This window comes from Agelaius phoeniceus, chromosome 1, assembly GCF_051311805.1.
Source record: "Agelaius phoeniceus isolate bAgePho1 chromosome 1, bAgePho1.hap1, whole genome shotgun sequence".
Lineage (NCBI taxonomy): Eukaryota > Metazoa > Chordata > Aves > Passeriformes > Icteridae > Agelaius > Agelaius phoeniceus.
Window position 1 is genome coordinate 118093123 of NC_135265.1, and position 16562 is coordinate 118109684.

The following is a 16562-nucleotide window of genomic DNA, read 5'->3' on the forward strand; positions in this document are numbered from 1 at the left end:
TTTCATAAATAACTGGTTTGCTTCAAAAATATCTCCTTTGTTGAAAAAAAGCGTCACAAACAAGTCATAATTCAGGCATGCCCTAGCAACTCAGGAAAATTGTTTTATTTGTGGATTTGTTCCCTCAGTAGTAGGTAAAAGCCACAAAATGTAATGAAGAGGAGGAATGTAGATTAGTGGAAGTGTTTCTATGTGTGCTAAACTTAAAATTCAAAGTACTGAGTTCAGCATTTAGTAGGTCTTGAACTACATAACTGTGATGATGGGTATTTGACTAATAAAGTAACATTGCTATTTGAATAATATCTTCAGAGAAACATTCAGTATCTGTATGGCTCAAATATTGCCCTCTGTTTCTTTGTAAATAGTTAACTTTCCCAACACTATTGAGAGAAAACATGCTTGTCAAGATACTTGCAGTAGTGGCCATTGGCTCTTTTAAGGCATTGTACAAATTGGTTTTATAACTAATTATCAAAAATTGCTTTAGAATGTGTAGGTTAGTCATGAGGTTTTCTCTTTGTAGATGGATTTTTGAGGTGTGCTTTCAGCAAATTAATATAGACTTAAAATACAGGAAGTTCAAATCAAACTAATGACATCTACTGAGAGTTTAACTTTAGCATTCTCTTGTGATTGAATGTTGATTTTAAATCTGTGGTTTTTCTTTTATCACACAGTGTACAAGTAATCTGTCTTTAAATTGTAAACATGCAATTGTTAACTCTTATGATTTAAGTCTGTAAATGCACCAATTAGTATTGTAAGCTCTGGTTTGTGGTTAATTGAATAGCTCTTTATTACCTAGTGCCAGCTAAGCTTTCATGGAGCTGTATTTAAATATGTGCACTTTCTACAGCCTGTAGAACTGTGTAAATTAAGTTCCTGTTTATTTCCTTTGGCAGCTGTGGCAATCACTTTTTTTCCAGTGTTTTGGTCATAAAAAATATGCTTATAGCTGTTAATAAAATATTAAATGCATCAGGCTGCAGTAGTCCCCTCCATGTTCCTTGAAATTCAGTTAATATTTTGTTGTTGCATAGGTGGTTACAAACTTTCATACAGCCAGCAATCTAAATATTGTAAACAGCAAATAATTTAGGGATTTAATTTGCTTTATAACTGTTCATCATTACAGCTAATTCATCTTAAAATAATTGGTTGTAAAAGTTTAATCTTAACAACTCAGGGGGATCAATAATTCATTTCCAATATAGCCTAGCAGTATGTTTTATTAAAATATGGCAGTATACTTCTGAAAGTACAATGAATAGTCTCTGATAAACACGAAACATAGCAACTTTCCCATTTGATAAAGGTAACTTGAAAATGACAAAGAATAGTCTCTTTAAGCATAAATATTAGAACTGTAGTGTTTGATGTAACCCTGGTGTGGGTGAGGCAGGGCTTGTATAGCAGGGCTTGTGCAGTAATCATTCCCTTTCTCTTCCAGCTCAGGTTCCAGACTCTTGTTTTAAACAAACAAGTGCTGTGATCTTTTACCAAAGGATCAGAGAAATGAGTGATGCTTTTCATGAGTTCTGTCAGACATACATTGAAATAATCTGGAATTCCATTTGTCCTTAGTTAACTGCTGCTTTGTGGTGTAAATGTGCACTTGTATGCATATTATTTAAAAAGATGTTTGATTGTCTTTCAACGGAAAGCTGTAATACCTAAATGAATGAAACAGAAATCTGAAAATATGCCTTTCAAGATGACATAATTACATTTTAGAAAATCAAAGGTATTGAAAATAAAGAAAAACATCTGTAGTAGTAGCTTTGCATCTGATCTTCAGTACGTATATGGGTGAAAATATAATGTGACTCTGATGAAAAATGCAGTTGTTGGCAGATTATGACTTCCTTGCCCTTCAGATGGTGGCTTATTACCAGTTGTCCTAGGACTTCTTTTGGTGCTTTTTGATGGAGAATTCTACTTTTGTAGCATATAGTGGGGAAAAAAGGTGATGGTTTCATGTAATTGTAGAGTGCTTTAGATGGTTTTCTTAGTGTGATAGTCCACAAAAATAATTGCTTTTTATACATGAGGTAAGATAGAATAACTTAGTATATATTTGTGTTTATCTAATTTGCATTTGGAATGTTTTTTACTTTTCAGGAAGCCCTTAAATGGCAGATAAATAGGCATTTAAAATTTTAGCTTTCTTCTGTTGTATTACTTATCTTGTAATGGGAATGCTGACATAGCTAGAACTTCTTGACTCTCAAAAGGAGTGATGTTTTTTTTTCCCCCCTTCATTCTGATATCAATGTAACTTTTGTTTCCCTGGTAATTATGTCATTAACACTGCAGCGTTAAGCAGTGTAACTCCTTTCCTTTCTAGGACGTTGCTGACATTGTGATTGGTTTGATATTTCTTAAAAATATCTTCAAGGGAGAAATCATCAATTAAGAGTGAACTGTAGCTGCTTCTTCCTCCTCTTAACTCCCAGACATCAATTACTATAATATAATGTCAAGAACAGATATAGGTCCATTTTTTCAGTTAAGGAAAACAGGTGATTGACAAAAATTTTTAATGCAATTTAAAGATATTTGTAGTAAACAACTTCTAAAAGTTTGTGTATTTATATTTAGAAGAGGTTTATGTAATAAACATGAAACTATCCAAAAGAGGGTTATGTAATTAATATCTTCTGAGAAACATGTTCATTTCCTGTATGCTTTTGATGAAGTTTCAAGGGACATTATTTTTCAATTTCCTTGACCTTCATATTTGTCAAGAGTGTCATCTTCATAATTGGAAGTGGGAAAGTAGAAACAGGGAACACTTTTTTTCCCCCTCTCTTGCTAGCTGTAAGATGAATATGTACCCCTGGTCATGGGAGAAGATTATTTGGTGCTAAAATAATTTTGAGCATGCTGCTCCAGAATTTCCTTTCCATGATGATGTGCTTATTTGCTGTGTATTTATTTGCTTTTGCATCATTAGTCTTTTGGAAAATCTTAAAAATGACCCTCATGTTCTTATTACAGACACAGGGATTTCAAGTGTGCCTGTTTTCTGTGCATTTGGTAGAATCATTGTTTCTGTTCCAAGGTATAGTTTAGAATTCTTTAAGAGTATGGGAGATGTTTATGAGAGATGTTTATGGTTTCTTACAGAGTGACCATGTAAGAGTTTGAGCAGTGATGTTGCCTGTGTTTCTCTAGTGATGATGCAAGAGGGAAAGTGCAATATTGGACTGTTGAATAAAAGAGGTGGAAAGGAATTAAACTCACAGGCAGTCTTAGTTCATAGCAACACTTGTACAGATCTTGTCATGTGTTTGTTTGAAATCACTACCTGAAAATCAAGCCTACAAGGTCCTTTTTACAGCGTGGATTCTCTTACTCTGGGAGTGGAAAGACCAATTTCTCCTGTAAAATAGGGACCCCTATTGGAAAAGCTAGGAATATCAACCAAATGGTTTACTTCAAAGCCTGAGACCAGTCACTTTTTGGAGTCTAATACTTTATCTGCTTAAATATTAAGGCAGCTAGCCTAGCTAAGACAAGACTTCAAACTTGAATTGAGCTGGATCTGTGACAGTTGTACCTTTTCTCAGTGCTATGTCTTTTAAGTTGTGATTTTTAAAGCAAAGGAGAAATTCTAAATCTCTTGTTCCAGAGCAGAAGCAGAACCTTAAGTATACACATATAACTGTAAAAATTCATGAGGCAGCCTTCTGCTTCCTGCTACATCTCCTCAGATTTCAGTGCTCTATTAACAACAAATTGCCTAGAACAGTGCTGCTTTTCCTGCAGTTTGCAGGGAAGAAATATGCCTGTATTGCAAGAAAGTCCCAACCCATCTGACTCTTCACAGCCTTGCTTCATTGATTCATACTGCAGATGGGCTAGCTAGCAGTAATTCAGTGGAGATTCCTGGAAGTGGTTTGCTGGAAAAAATGGGACTTTAAAACATACAGCTCTTGCATGTCTATTGAAGCTGTTCCTGTAGATTCGGTTGAACTAGGATTATTTGTTTTATATCAGAACCAATTTGCTTAAAACTTCATATTCATCTACCTGAAATGAAGCATTGCAAAACTTAGCAGATGATGGGTTTCTCAAGCCTGGTTCTTTGTGAATTTTTCAGAGGTTTGGCAGTGTAGTTAATATTGATGAGTAATTATTGTTTTGTTCCATACCATACAGATTATAGTCAGTTGTAAAAAGTAAATGTAAACTTCCATGTTCACTGCATTTTCATATAAATAGGAAACCAAGATAAAGTAAGTTCATTTTTCCTTATGGTAGATTGAAGTTTGAGTTACATCTGTTCAAAGAGTATGAGTGGTGAGGCTTAAAGAAAAACTGCCTGAGAAATTCTTCTGCAGTGTATTTTGTAAGCCCTGCAGTGAATGTTATTTCCCTTCCAAGGCTACCATAAATTCCTTTGCAGAGCAATTAAGTAATGTGTTCCTGTTGCCCTTGGGCATCTGAGAACAACTAACCCAGGTGTCAGTCATCTTTCTGCTTCTTTTGCTGGGACAGAGGTCATCACTAAATGCAATTTCTATAGATTTGCTCAGAAGCTATCTCTTGTCAGTCTTCAAAAGCCAATGTTATACTCTGAGCATGGTTAACAAATAATAGTGAGGATCTGGAGGCTTGGTTGTTTTTTTTTTTTTTTCAATCATCTTGCTGAAATGGCTGTCTTGTAGATAATTAAAGTCTGGTATTTCAGTGTATAATGATGTACAATGCTGAAGCAAAGCACCTGCTACTTGTATTTAGAATTAGCTAATCTGTCACTGGAAGTATCTGCCTGGGAAGACAAGACTGGAAGGCTTTTCTGGCTCATAGAGTTCAAGCTTGGTTTCTGCAGAGCCTTTCATTGTTGTGTGTTATCATACAGTGTCTTTAAGTAGTTGGGTTTTTTTCTCCACCTCTGCCTTTTGTACTGTGTGGAATTTCAGATGGGGATTAACTTCTTCTTAACTGCCTTTATCATTACCATAATAAAATCATATGGTCTGTTCATGTTCTACTAACAGTGCATGAGTTTGATCAAATTTAAATTTAAATTTATTTACCTTTTTGCAGTAATTTTTTCCTATAATAGGAAAACATGCTTACAAGTATGTTTCAGTGACTAAGTAAAATGCCATCAAAACTAGTAGGAAGAATAAATAAATTAGAGGTCTAGGTTTTCTGGCTTTTGCAGAGTTTCTTAATATTTATGTACTTGAGAACCTTTATATACTATCTATAGTTCAACTGATCTGCAGCAGCAGGGTCTCAGATGAGTATTAATTCTCAAAGCTTCCTGGGAGAAGAAGCTACTCTGAAGTTGTAAAAGCTTATTCGACTTTGTATGTTAACTTTGATTTTTAATTTGTGCCTTGTGGTTTTCATGTTGGGTCAAGGAATAGAAAAAAATTAGTGTTTAGGGAGGGAATGGCATCTGCACAGGAAAAATTTCTAGGTTAATTTAAGACTTCTAGAGACCGTTCTCATCTATTCCTTCCCTCCCTTCTACCCAGAAGTGCTTCTCAGAGAAATGTATTTAAATATATATATATATATATCTGTTTCTTAGGTAGTTTCTGTGTTGAGGAGATGTGCCCTCTTAGTTCGGAGTTCAAGAGTGAGAAGTAAACAAATATTTTACACAACTTTAAAGTTTCAGTAATCTAGTTTATATTACCAGCCAGTGATATAAACAGAGTAAACAATTTCTGGAATTTTTCACTTTTCTAGTAATCTGTTTTTCATTGTGGTTCTCAAGCTTTAAGGTCAATGCTTATGCTGTCCTGGCTTTAATGGTACACTGGAACGAAATAAATAGCAGATTATGGCTGATGCCATTAGTAAATGAGATTTCATGAGCTTTGCTGTGGCTTCTTTTCACCTCCTCTACAGCTGCCTGCTCTGCCTCTGCCAGGTGTTTGTGCCCACGCAGCACAGTTGGCAGAGCAGATGAGTTCCTGTGCCTCACTTCTCAGAATGCAGTCTGACATGTTGGCTTACATTGCAGATGAGCAGGGCTTCTAAGTTGCAGATTAAATCACAGTTTGCAGTAAAGCAGCTTCTGAAGCTGTTGTTAGAACGCTCCCTCATGGGAGAGGGGCAGAGTAGACAGCTCCAGGCATGAACACTTTCAACATTGCAGTAAGAGGCAGAGGTTTGGCAAAATTCTACTTTGTTTGGTTAGGGTTGTGGTTTTTTTTTTTTTTTTTTTTTTTTTTGCAATTAGAGCTGATAGTGCTGGAGGGTGTGTGGGAACTCTGCAATTGGCCTGTGTAAATTTGCAACCCTGGATAGCTTCCAAATGGACACCTTGAAATGCTTGCACTTGCAAGTACTGTAAAAATCAGCCAAAGTCATTCTTTCAGATCTGCCTTTCCTCACCTTGAGCTTCATTTTGTGGGATGTTGGGAAAAAATACAGCCAAAGACTGTAGTAGCTTCTTTTTCTTGTTAGGCTACATTTGCATTTACATGTAGACTACTTAAAATGAGGCTTTTTCATTTACCTTCTTTGTAGCATAGAAATCCCAAAGTCAGGGTTGTGTGCATCTCAGTACCTTCTTTCAAATCAGATTAGGAAATGTTTTTGTTGCTTTGAATTTTGAAATTTTGTTAGCACACAGATTTCATTATATCTGAGGATGAATTACATTGCAGCTACTTCTCAGCATGGGATCATTCAATTAATGCTCTGAATTCAGACAACTAAAATTTGGAAGTAAGTCAGCTTAGCAGTTCAGACCAGGCTAATTTCATAGCTTTGTTTGTACTAGATTGATGCACATTTCTAAGGCTGAAGCAGTTTTTAGATTCACCTTTACTTGGCTTGTGCAGAAAGTTATTTGCATGTGTGAAATGTGCTGGCCATATGGTCTGCAGCTGAAAGTACCTTTAACCAACCAGTATGTTCCCATAGCATCCTGATTTGAATGGTAGTTAATTTCCATGTCCTGTTCATAAACTCCCCCTGCAGCTGGGTAGTCTGACCATGGTGAGTTGACCTTTAGCAGGGAACTTAAATATACAGGAGAAAGTTTTCATCCAAGAGCATTGCAAGAGATGTGATAAAAGTTTTGCTTATCTGAATATAAGAAATGAAATTAATTGGGCAAAGGAGAAGCGGTTATGCTGGAAACTTCTACTCTGGTACTGGAAACCTTCTGGAGGTAAACTCTTCTGTTAGTTTGTCTATAACCACAAAAAAACCCAAAAAGCCAACAAACTCAAAAACCAAAATGCTCAAAACCCCCAGGAAAACTACTTTTTGAGATAGTAAAAGACAGTGGTCCAGGAGTGTGGTATGTTGTAGCTGGGGAGGGGTTTGGTTTTGAGTGGAATAGCACTGCCTGTGGTTTGAGTAAATCAGGTCTTCTTTCTCTCTGTTTTGCAGTACAGAGTGCCAAATGTCACCAATACCAGTATTTGAAGAATGTACTGTGCACTTGCATTGATAAATCATGCTTGTATGTCTGCTTGAAATATTTAAATATAAATGTAGTAAAATGTAATTTTGAGACTATAGGAAAGATGTGCTGATGTTTTGAAGCCTTTTTTTTTTCCTCTCTAGAATTCAAAGCAGATGTAAAATTTGCAGCACCTCCTTTATTTCATCAGGTGGAAGAGGATATGCAGGGTATCATTCCTTTTCTACTTTGAATTTTTATGAACTTAAATGTGTTTTGAGTTGAGAGCTTCACAAAGCATAGTGTTGGTCAGTTTATAGTACAGCAGTTTGAAATGCAGAGAGTCTTTCTAGACAGCCTGAGTCAGTGCTTATGTGTGTAATACTTGCAAATGAACAGGAACTGATGATTTCAGTTGTATACAGGCTGTGTTTAAAATTGTTATATATTTTAACACTGCAGTTTCATAGGGCCCTACTTATTACTGCATGAGTGTTTTTCAACACTTTGTGTAGTTGTTGCAGTTGAAGTCTGCTAATATTAGAGGAATAATCTGAGATGTGCCTGAGCAGGCTATTTTTACATGCCTTACATGCATAGTGAGGCATGAGGTCAGTCATCATCTGTTTTCAGCCAAGAGTGCATTGTTAAGATATCAGCTTGTATTAATGACTGATACTATCAATCTTAAAAAGCAGTATCTCACTATGAAAATATTAGTTACGTATTTTTGAACTAGGAAAAATAATTTTCTAGCAGAGTAGTGCAAGTATTGCTTTCACTTTAAATATATTCTTCTCTGGTTAATGTCTAGGCTTAGACACAGCTGCTGGGACCATGAGCTGCTCATTGAGACCAAGACTGGGCTTTATTGTTTTGGTTTCACCTTGAAACAACTTGGAGATCTGTCTTGGAAAGGACTAGATCACCAATAATAGCCAGTATAAATGTTACATACCTTCTTCTTTCAGTAGACTGTCTTTTTGGAAGAATCTATGTGGGGTCATATGCTCATTTTCAATTTTCTTAAATAGTATATAGCATAATAAAATTTCAATGTGGTTTTGAAATAGCTGTTCAAATGCCTCCTGGGTTATTTTGTTTCCCTGCTGTTATTGTTCCATTTATAGTATGCAATAATAATAAAAATATGGAGAGGTACTTTATACTTTTTATTATCTTTTAATGGGGATGGGAACCTACCTCTCTTCCATGCAGGTATTTGTATATTTCTTTAATGTGCTCAGTTGTACATATAAAAAAAGGTATTATGGAAAATTCTATTGAAAGATAAGGTTTTAGTTTTTACACTGAACAGTGTCCTTATGCAGGCTAGAAGATGTATTATGCAGGCAACAATATATCGTTTGTTGATCAGTTCTTTTTTTCCTGGAGGTAGTTATAATGCCAAAGTGTATGTTTATCTTGAACTAAGTAGAGAAAATGGAGGATGATGATAAAGTGCATTTATTCTGTTAAACCTGTACTACAGAATGCAGATTTGTTCGTCCCTGATAGTTACAGTGCCATTAGTTATTTTAGCCCTAAATGCCTAATGTGGCATCTCATAGTGCTGTGAGGGCTGTCTGGTTAATGTGATCCTCACTGTGGCTCAGGCTCACATTGAAGTGAGGTTTCTTTGTCGCCATTCCTATTTCACTGACTTCTCATTTTGTTACTGAAAGTAAATTCTACAAAAAGTATGCATGACCTTCTTAAAAAATATTTTTTTTCCTTGCCACTTGAGCATTTGTATGGAGGATGAGGTGTTGGGCCAACTAGTTACTTTCCCTTTTGATCTTAAGCACTTTTTATTATATGGGGCTTTGATAGAGATACCTGGGAATACCATATTTTTCAGGGATATAATGGATAGAGAGTAGAGCATTTTTTGACAAGCTAAGCAGAAGATTTAGGGTACATCATGCTTTGTGTGTAGGTCCCTTGGTCTCCTTGCTCAGTTCACTTTGTGCAATATATTTCACTGTAAGTGAATTAAAACTGACATAAGTCCTTTATTGATAGCAGTTTTTTGGAACATGTTTGCCTTTTAGTTTGATGTATACTTCTGTGTTTCTCTTTAAGAAGTTGACTTAAACTGTATAATTTAATATTCCTGGAAATAATTGAAGCATTTTCCTTGAATGTATGTTGCCTGATTTAGCTAAATTGGAAGCAATGAAAATGCTGTAATGAAATAAAAGCAGATAATGTTGATCTGTGTGTATTAACATGATTGTCCTTTTTTGTTTTTGTTTTTTTCAGGAGAGAAATAGAAACAAACAATAACTATATGGAGATGTCCTGCTAGAATACAACACTAATGATGTAGACTCTGGAAATGCCTAATATGTCTAAGAAGACGTTATTAAAGCTTTTTTCTGCTTAAGGTGACATCTTTGAACACTTTAACACGAAATTGACTCTTCTTGTAATGGTTCTCATCAGTGCATCTGCCCTTATACTCTCTCACCAAACACACTTGAGAACTGTACCTTCGTCAAGCACTTTCTGTCCTGAAGCTTTTACCAGTATCTGCTGTCTTTTGTATTTATGCATCCTAGCTAAGGCACAGGAGACCGAACGAATGCAAGGATTCATTAACTCTTTGAATTTGTTAAATACTAACATTTAACCATTAGAAGTGGTTCAATGATGTGAGATTCACATTGCTTCAACTTAATTTTTTCTTTGTTGTAGTTTTTTTAATTGTCAGTTTTTAGCTATTCAACAGATTAAAAGCAAATCATGCCATATTTAGTCCTGGAGTAAAACTCAAGTCTAAATGTTCATGTGAAAATTATTGTAGTAATCTTTTAATATGGCAAAGCAACTTTAAGCTGCAGTTTAGCCAAATGAATCGTAACATGAAATTATAATAGAATGACATTTCCCTTGTTTCAAACTGTTTGGTGTAAGAGAATATTAATATGCAGCTTGGTGGACACCACCAGTTAATGCACATTTCTTTATTTTTTTTCTGTAACATGTATACTGAAAAAAAGTGCATTTGTCTGAGGAACTGTTTGTTTGCTACCACTCAATGAATCTCAGTTTTGAGTAAATGTACCTCAGTCTAAATCAGACTTTTTATGACCTTTATAACTACATTTAAAATAATCTTTAATTCCTATTTCTGGGTGTTTGCAAGCCTGACAGATTGCTATCATGAAAGTGAAAATTTACTCCTCTAGGTGATTCACTAGCTAAATAAACATAATTCTTGTTTAGCAAGCATATACTGTTTCTCAAATTTTTTTGTTTCATTGTGCCAACATCGAGGTGTTTTTCCCCCTGTTTGGAAATATTTTGAGAAGAATACTTTGGTCCATGGAGTTGACATGTTGATAACCGTGTTAAGATGATTTTTGTTAGAAACATGAGACAAGAAGTTCTAGAGTACATATTAAATGGGCCAATTCTATACTAATTTTTAACCTGTAAAGGTTATATCTTCTGTTTCAATTCATATAGCAACGCATTCTGTCTGCTGGAAGAGAATATTGAAAAACTGTTAAGAGGGTGTATTGACTGTACAAATTACTGAACAACCTGTACCAAACTCCAGGGACAGCTTTCCCTTTTTAGACCAGCGATGTTGAAGTCAGATATCTTACAGCTTAAAATAGCAGTAGCACATATTATTTGAACATGCTTCATGTCTTACTGTCCAGCACAGATGTTTATATTGTGTTTCAAGTCCTTCATTTACAGATTTTGGCAGTCAAAGTTCTGGAGCTTAAATAGCAGAGGTTTGTCTTTAATACAGATGATTTTGCTGACTTTTGCTTTCTCTCTTCTTAAGCCCTTTGCACTCATACAATCATGCAAATGCAAGAAGTTTAGTGCACACTTCTTGCTCATTATTTTAAATGTTAGAGACTGCAGGGTAGCAGATATGAATCTTAATTTTTACTGCCAGTTATCTGGAAGCTCAAAAGGGAGGCCACTCCTGTATTTTGGAGTAAAGAAGCAATGTCACTTAAATGATAGATGAGTCATAAATAGCAAGTGGGATAAGGGAGGTATAAGCAAAGTGCATATTTTAAGAGGAGACTAGGAGACAAAGGTTTCAAGACCAATCCCTATGAAATTTGGCTTCAGCCCAAAAATTACTGCTTCCATGTGTATCTGTTCCTTGCTAACAGGTTTTATAGCTATTTGTTTCCCTCTGTGGACTGATTTATTCCAGCTGTCATTGATCAGCTGAAGTGGCAAAGGTCAGTGTAGTGAGTCCAAAGGATGTAGTTCGTCTGTGATCCCCCAAGGTATCAGCATGTTTCTGCTGCTTTGTTACAAAACTATCTTATGAAAATTCCCAGAAGTTCCCAGTTACCAGAAAGCTAATGTTGGAGTCAAGCATTCAGGAACTGATTGCATGTGCAACCCTAGTTTGCTTTCACTGCAGTATTCATATTTTTGCAGGCTTTGTTAATATTTTCTGCCTTACCCCATGCCTTTTTTATTCTAATAGCATGAGCACTGCTCTTATATTGAATCAGGTTCAGCATCAAGTGGGTTCATCACTTTGTTGCAGGCTTTGAAAGCTGGGAAGATGAGACAGGATTGTGAGAGAAGGAGGTGATCACATTTAGAGAGCTGTGACAGTTCTTACACTGTTCCAGGATTGTTAGCAAATCTACAAATAGAAGAGTTTGATTGCTGATGGTGTTAGTCATGTTGCGACCGATTTGCTGACTGCTGAGAGTTTAGTATGTGCAGCTGAAATTGAAAGGAATTTTATGTGCATATAAAGTACTGTAAAAATAGTATATAACATTGTAAAATCAGCTGTGGAGTGCTGTATTAGTTAATGGACATGTGAAGCTTCTAATCTTCAGCTTCCTTATGCACAAGTTCTTTTCCTCCAGAAAGAAAAGGAATGGTGCTTATTATCTCAAATAAATGTAGAAATGCCTTTTTTGGTCTGATTTTTCAATATGGTGAAGGTGTTACAATGGTTGCTTTCTAACTTGCTAGTGGAGGAATCAGTGGAGCCCCTTTTCTGTTCCTGATGCCTCCTCCTTTGTGCCAGCCTTTGTTTTCCTGTGATCCAAACTGAGCCAGTTCAAGCCATTTTCTGCTGCTTTAATGGTTGGCCAGCTCTCTGTGATGCTAGATGTTTAGAAGAGAGATGGTGGGAGGGTGAGGAAGAGATTTGTTCTTTCAGAACCTGGTACCCACTGTTGAATAGACTTAGCTGCACTACAACTACACACCTGGGGTTGGTGAGACAGAGATGCAGCAGAATATTTAAAAGTGGCAAAGGCTCCCCAGGGGTAAACCAACCAATTCTGTTTCCAGTGTAAGATTTTGGTAGTGTACAAGTGAGATATGATGTTGTCACACATTTAGTGATACGAGGAGGACAGAGGAAATGCTGTGTTCTCCATTTTGATTACTTCTTCCAGTCTGAGGAAGCCTAAGAATTATCATAGAAAGTTGCTGTGGAAAAGCTTGTCCTACCAACACAAGTGGGGCAAACTAAGATTGTGTTTTGCTCACCTTTGGGTATCTTTGACTTTGTAACATCAGCAATTGATAATTGACAGGAATAATTTCTGTCAGTTGAAAGTGCGCATTGCTTGCTTAAGGAAGACCTGAGCACTTCTTTATTTTGAGCGGCTTGGATTGAGAAAAAGTCAACATTCACAACTAGACAAATTTCACTTCTTCAGGTATTTTGTCATTCTGTGCTTAATTTATGAATTACTAGCTTCTCCATATTCTCTTTCTCTGTTTTTTTTTTTTCTTTTTGGCTACTCCAGGAGTTTCAATGTCCACTGTCTGCAAAATTTAGATGCAAAAGCTCTTGCCAAAATTATTCTTATTCCAGACAAATCTATGGCACCAAACAAAAGATAATGTTGAGGTCAAGTGCAAACAATGTAATATTTAGGAGGAAGCAGTCTAAATATTTTTCATTGTTTAGTCCAAGTTCTATTTAGAAGTTGCTTTCTATTCCATAGGAGGATTTGCACAATTGAAATGTATTCACAGAATGGGTCACGTTGAAAGGGACCACAGTGGGGTCATCTGGTCCAACCTCCCTGTGCAAGCAGGGCCATTCTAGAAAATTCCTAATGAAATCAGTGCATTTTCCCTAGCTGAACCTGAGTTGAAGCAATCGTGTTTTGAATTCTAGAAGTCACAGTTACCTTAATTTTTCAAAATTACTGGTGACTTTCACCAGAAGGATTTTTACATACTTTGCCTGATTCTAGTGCAGTGAAAATCCAGTGGAGGGAGTCTTTGAATTTTCTCCAGCACAGGTTTTTAAATGAATAATTCTAGGCATTCAAATGCAAACCATCATTTAGGAGTGGCTTTCCAAAGCCATTTCTACTATTTTTTCCTTCTATTTAGTTAAGGAAATACACAAAGTTTTTCAATGTCTTTTTTATCCTTTTGTTGGGTGAAGATCCATATAATTTACTGATAAATTAAAAGAGATTAAGAGAGTGGCTCTTTTCTATCTAGGTGTAGCAAACCTGGTTTCAATTTTGTGAGATTTTTTTGTTTTATTTGTATCATTACCGTGTGGTGACATAGATGAGAGTACTTTAACATGAGAGTTGACCATTGGATCTTATATATGTTTGCAAGTGTCCTCAGGAGCAACCTGTTCCCATCCTTTGTTGTTCTATTTTCCACCAGACACATTTAGTGTAGTTCAGCATGGGAGAGGAAAGAATTTCTCTATGGGTCATAGGAATTCTAAGTAAATTAGTTTAGTCTCATATACAAATACTGGTGTACATCTGGCAGGCTTTCCTCAAAGCATCTGTTATATACTGTCTGTTCTACTTTACATATTTTAATAAAGTGCATTTTAATATGATGAAGACAAACTTTTCCGTTCACAAATTTAAATCGGTATCTAGTCCAGGCTTTCAACAGTATTTCTCTTCTGATAATAATTACAAAGCATTCTTATTAATGGTACTGTCAATGTCCAGGATTCTCTAAGCAAAATATTAATAATAAAATTTGCTGCTTATTAATATTAGGAGATGCCTAATGTTTGTGTTATCTGTTCTTTTCTGACCTTGTATTTCCTGCAAGTGAAAATGCAACAAACAGGAGTCAATGACCAGTTGGATGTCTTCTCCAATCAATTTAACTATGTATTTCACAATAAACTTGTTCTGCCACACTGCAGGCAGAGTGCAGATGGGTGGGTCTTCACTGATCTTCCTCCAGAAGTCTGTTCTTAGTTCAAAGCTCAAGAGCCAGTGAATTTCTTGTTCCCATCTACGTAAGCATTCTTTTCCACTTTCCTACCCTTTCTGTGAAAACTCCACTGGGTATGTGTGCTAGCTGTTTCCTTTGGATGCCCATAAGGTAAGCCTGGCTTTGGGTGCTGTTTTCACAATCTACAAAAAAGTTCCTGACTTCACTTATTTCTTTCTCTGGAGAGAGGAATTCTTCTGACTGAGTTAAGCTTGTCTCAGTCTGCCTTGTTTGCCCCAATGCAAATAGAGAAATACTGCTTTTATAACTGGATTCATTCAGTCTCCTATGTGGTGTATGCCATCTTTTAAAGTTAACTCTGCAGCATTTTCATTCAGAAGGTGGAAACAGGAACAGTATTTCATTGGAATTTAAGGACACAGTAATTAAAACAAGGATCCACATTGTTCTGAATTTTAGTGCTGGTGATAACCAAAGTGTTAACAGTGAGAGTTTATAAACTGTTTGCATATCCTGTGTGCGTTTGCACTTGTCATCTTAATTAACATCCTTTGCCTGTAAAATTAGTTTGTAACTCTTGAGAAACTTAATTTTTGTTTACTGTTACTTTGAATTTCATCCTCTCTGGGATACCATAACTTTTCATCTGCCTGCACAAGTTTATGTGCGTCTTGAGAATGAAGTGGATGTTCATGTAAAATGAAACAAGGTACTCTAGATCAATGACTGTATTTAGGTTGAGCTTATGGACTTCCATATGCACAAGCTCTCTTGATTTGTGCACTCTTATGTGAAGCGTTACACTTTCATCTTGAGCTCTGAATTTACACATCCTTTCTTTCCTGTTCTGCAAACATCTGAAAGAATCTCAGGTGTTAACAAAAGAAATCCTCCCTTCATGCTTAGTCCAGGAATAAAATTTTCCAAACGAAGCATTTGAGCAAGCTAAATGGAGGTTTAGCTTTAGTTTGAGCTAAGCTATTACATTTCAGCAAAGAGGTGAGATTAAAGGTCGTGGATCATTCATTATCTACTGTAATTGTAGATCTACTGTTTAAAAAAAAAAGCTGAAATTTTATTTTGCAAGCATTAATATATGGAGCTGCTGTTCAGTGTTACCCAAGAATCCTAATGGGATTTTCATCAGTTTGGATTAGCAGCTTTGTGAAATAGGTGGTGAGAGGACTGGGATCTCTTCTTCCAGAAATAAAGAATTGTTAAATTGGTTAAAATCCAGGTGTTTGTGGTGTGTGACTGGAATACATTGAATGAGAAATTTACCTCTCTTCTGATAGTTATCTGGAAAAAATGGCTACTAAATTCTTACATTTTTTTTTAACTTAAATTGGCTGCCTGTTTGTTTTCAGATGCTTAACTGATATGCAGCTCAGTTCTCATAAGATGCTTCACTGGGTCTTGTGAGTGTGGTGCTTCATCAGAAAATGTGTAAAACTGTATTTAATTTCTTCAAGTTAATGTAATGTAATTGCTATTAACTTGATCTGTATTCCATTCAACTTTATATTTGATGATAATGCTTGGTCTTTCAGTTGTATTGATCTTCTTTAATTTCAAGAATATCACATACAGAACAGAGAATTTTTTTAGTTACTGAAATTTATGCTTATTTTAAATGTTAATAAATAACAATCATTATCTGCTCTTTGGGTTGCTAATGAGTATTGATGGTTCTTTTGAAAACTGAAACTCAAAGATGGAGACAGAAATGCTTGTCTTGGGAAGTAGATGAAGTGCTGGAATACTGAAGAGAACTCACAGCTGTATGAGATAAAATATATTAAACAGCCAAGAGAGTGTTTTAAAGTTGGGTCTTCATTCTCATTGCAGTGTAGCTGGAAGAATATTTTGAACAAAGAATTAAAATTAAGTATGTTCACATGGTCCAGCTGAACTCCTAAACTGATCTGCACGTGGTGGGTTTTTTGTTTTGTTTTTCCCCCCCCCCCATTTGTCTCAGCTC

The 16562-nt window shown here is 35.8% G+C and overlaps 1 protein-coding gene across 1 annotated transcript in view; it reads left to right on the forward strand.

Moving 5' to 3' along the window:
* The window catches only part of YTHDF3 (YTH N6-methyladenosine RNA binding protein F3), a 28673-nt gene extending 12431 nt beyond the window's left edge, over window positions 1–16242 (forward strand). Inside the window, exon 5 of the mRNA XM_054648471.2 lies at window positions 9653–16242. Within this exon, the coding sequence (XP_054504446.1) occupies window positions 9653–9676 (24 nt within the window). The 3' untranslated portion in view covers window positions 9677–16242. The remainder of the gene's footprint in view (window positions 1–9652) is intronic.
* Window positions 16243–16562: the final 320 nt, after the last annotated feature.